Consider the following 1,125-nt stretch of genomic DNA (forward strand, 5'->3'; position numbering starts at 1 on the left):
CAGTAAAAAAGCAAAAAAAAAAAAAGAATGAAAGAATAAATTAATCTAAAAGGATGAACTCCTTATAGTCCTAACCAAGATCATTGTCTTGATTTTCAACAAAGAGAGGCACATGTGAGAAACCACATCATTATTTTCATACTCCATATTCCATACTAAGCCACATCACTACTATTTGAATCATTTTTATTATCCGTCTCTTCTCTCAAAGAAATGACCTACAAAATTAAGTGATATATATCTCTCAACTACTATTCATACATGCCGAGTAAAAGCACAACCCTTTTGATGTTGAAAGAGTTAAAAAATATGCCATTTTCAAGTACTGCCAAACCTTAATCATTTTAACTAGATCTGGATTTTTTCGTGTACTTCTATCACTCATTAAGCATCCTCCATAATCAGAACATCTGCATTTACCACCCAAAAAACTTGGCAAATTACTGTATAATAATCAAACAATAATTAAATCTTATAGGTCCACTATATTATCACATTTACCATAAAAATGCGATGACTTTACAAAAGGAAAAGAAATTGTTACTTTACATCAATAGCCTCAAGTAACACATTAAGATAATTATAACACCTGAAATAAGAATTGTGTTAGTTCAAGATATGTGAAAATGGAATAATATGATGGAACATAATAATGATCCATACTTGAACTTTTGCTACTATGCGAACATCTAGGAATGTCTTAACAGCTTTCCGTAGCATTTTGAAGCCGGATCCAGCATTGATAATAAAGTGCTTATGAAGAGTCTGCAAGGCCATCCATGTAGCGAACTGTTTTGTAATCAGTAAGTTCAATCTTCCATTTGAAAAAGAATTATTTGAGAGATATACACATATACCTCGGGATAGTAACTACTATCCATCTTTTGAATTTCCAAAAAGAGGTATCTTGCTGGCTTTGAGAAATTAGACATTCCCTGGAATAATATTAACCCACCAATTAAAACCATATGCATTAAATTGGAGCTAGCGCTAGAAATTGAATTGAACTAGTCGAAATTAAAATGTGCTTACTACTCTATTAACATCCAAGATACTTGTAGTAGATGCTATGTGCCTTTTAGCTGCCATTGAACATGCAGGGTATCTTATTCTAAATGTTTTCTC

General features: G+C 31.9%; 1 protein-coding gene across 2 annotated transcripts; it reads right to left on the reverse strand.

Annotated features, from left to right (window-relative positions):
* Positions 1 to 595: 595 nt before the first annotated feature.
* Positions 596 to 1,125, reverse strand: LOC110280702 (phosphatidylinositol/phosphatidylcholine transfer protein SFH11-like). 2 transcript variants are annotated; one of them, XM_021141795.2, is made up of 3 exons: positions 1,033 to 1,125; positions 858 to 935; positions 596 to 765 (listed from the first exon to the last, which is right to left on the reverse strand). In XM_021141795.2, the coding sequence occupies exons 1-3, from the start codon at positions 1,087 to 1,089 to the stop codon at positions 607 to 609; spliced, it is 294 nt and encodes a 97-aa protein (XP_020997454.1). In that variant the 5' UTR covers positions 1,090 to 1,125; the 3' UTR covers positions 596 to 606. The 2 variants fall into 2 exon arrangements, with proteins under 2 accessions (XP_020997454.1, XP_052116075.1); XM_052260115.1 differs by having other exon boundaries at positions 596 to 789.

Source organism: Arachis duranensis, chromosome 4, assembly GCF_000817695.3.
Source record: "Arachis duranensis cultivar V14167 chromosome 4, aradu.V14167.gnm2.J7QH, whole genome shotgun sequence".
Classification (NCBI taxonomy): domain Eukaryota; kingdom Viridiplantae; phylum Streptophyta; class Magnoliopsida; order Fabales; family Fabaceae; genus Arachis; species Arachis duranensis.

What these genes read in the sequence shown, in the direction of transcription:
- LOC110280702 (XM_052260115.1), bottom strand. Translation starts at nt 1,089, where the DNA reads ATGGCAGCTAAAAGGCACATAGCATCTACTACAAGTATCTTGGATGTT. An exon ending in TCTTGGATGTTAATAGAGTA is followed by an intron (nt 936 to 1,032) that starts GTAAGCACATTT and finishes ATATTATTCCAG; the next exon opens with GGAATGTCTAATTTCTCAAA. An exon ending in ATAGTAGTTACTATCCCGAG is followed by an intron (nt 790 to 857) that starts GTATATGTGTAT and finishes ATTACAAAACAG; the next exon opens with TTCGCTACATGGATGGCCTT.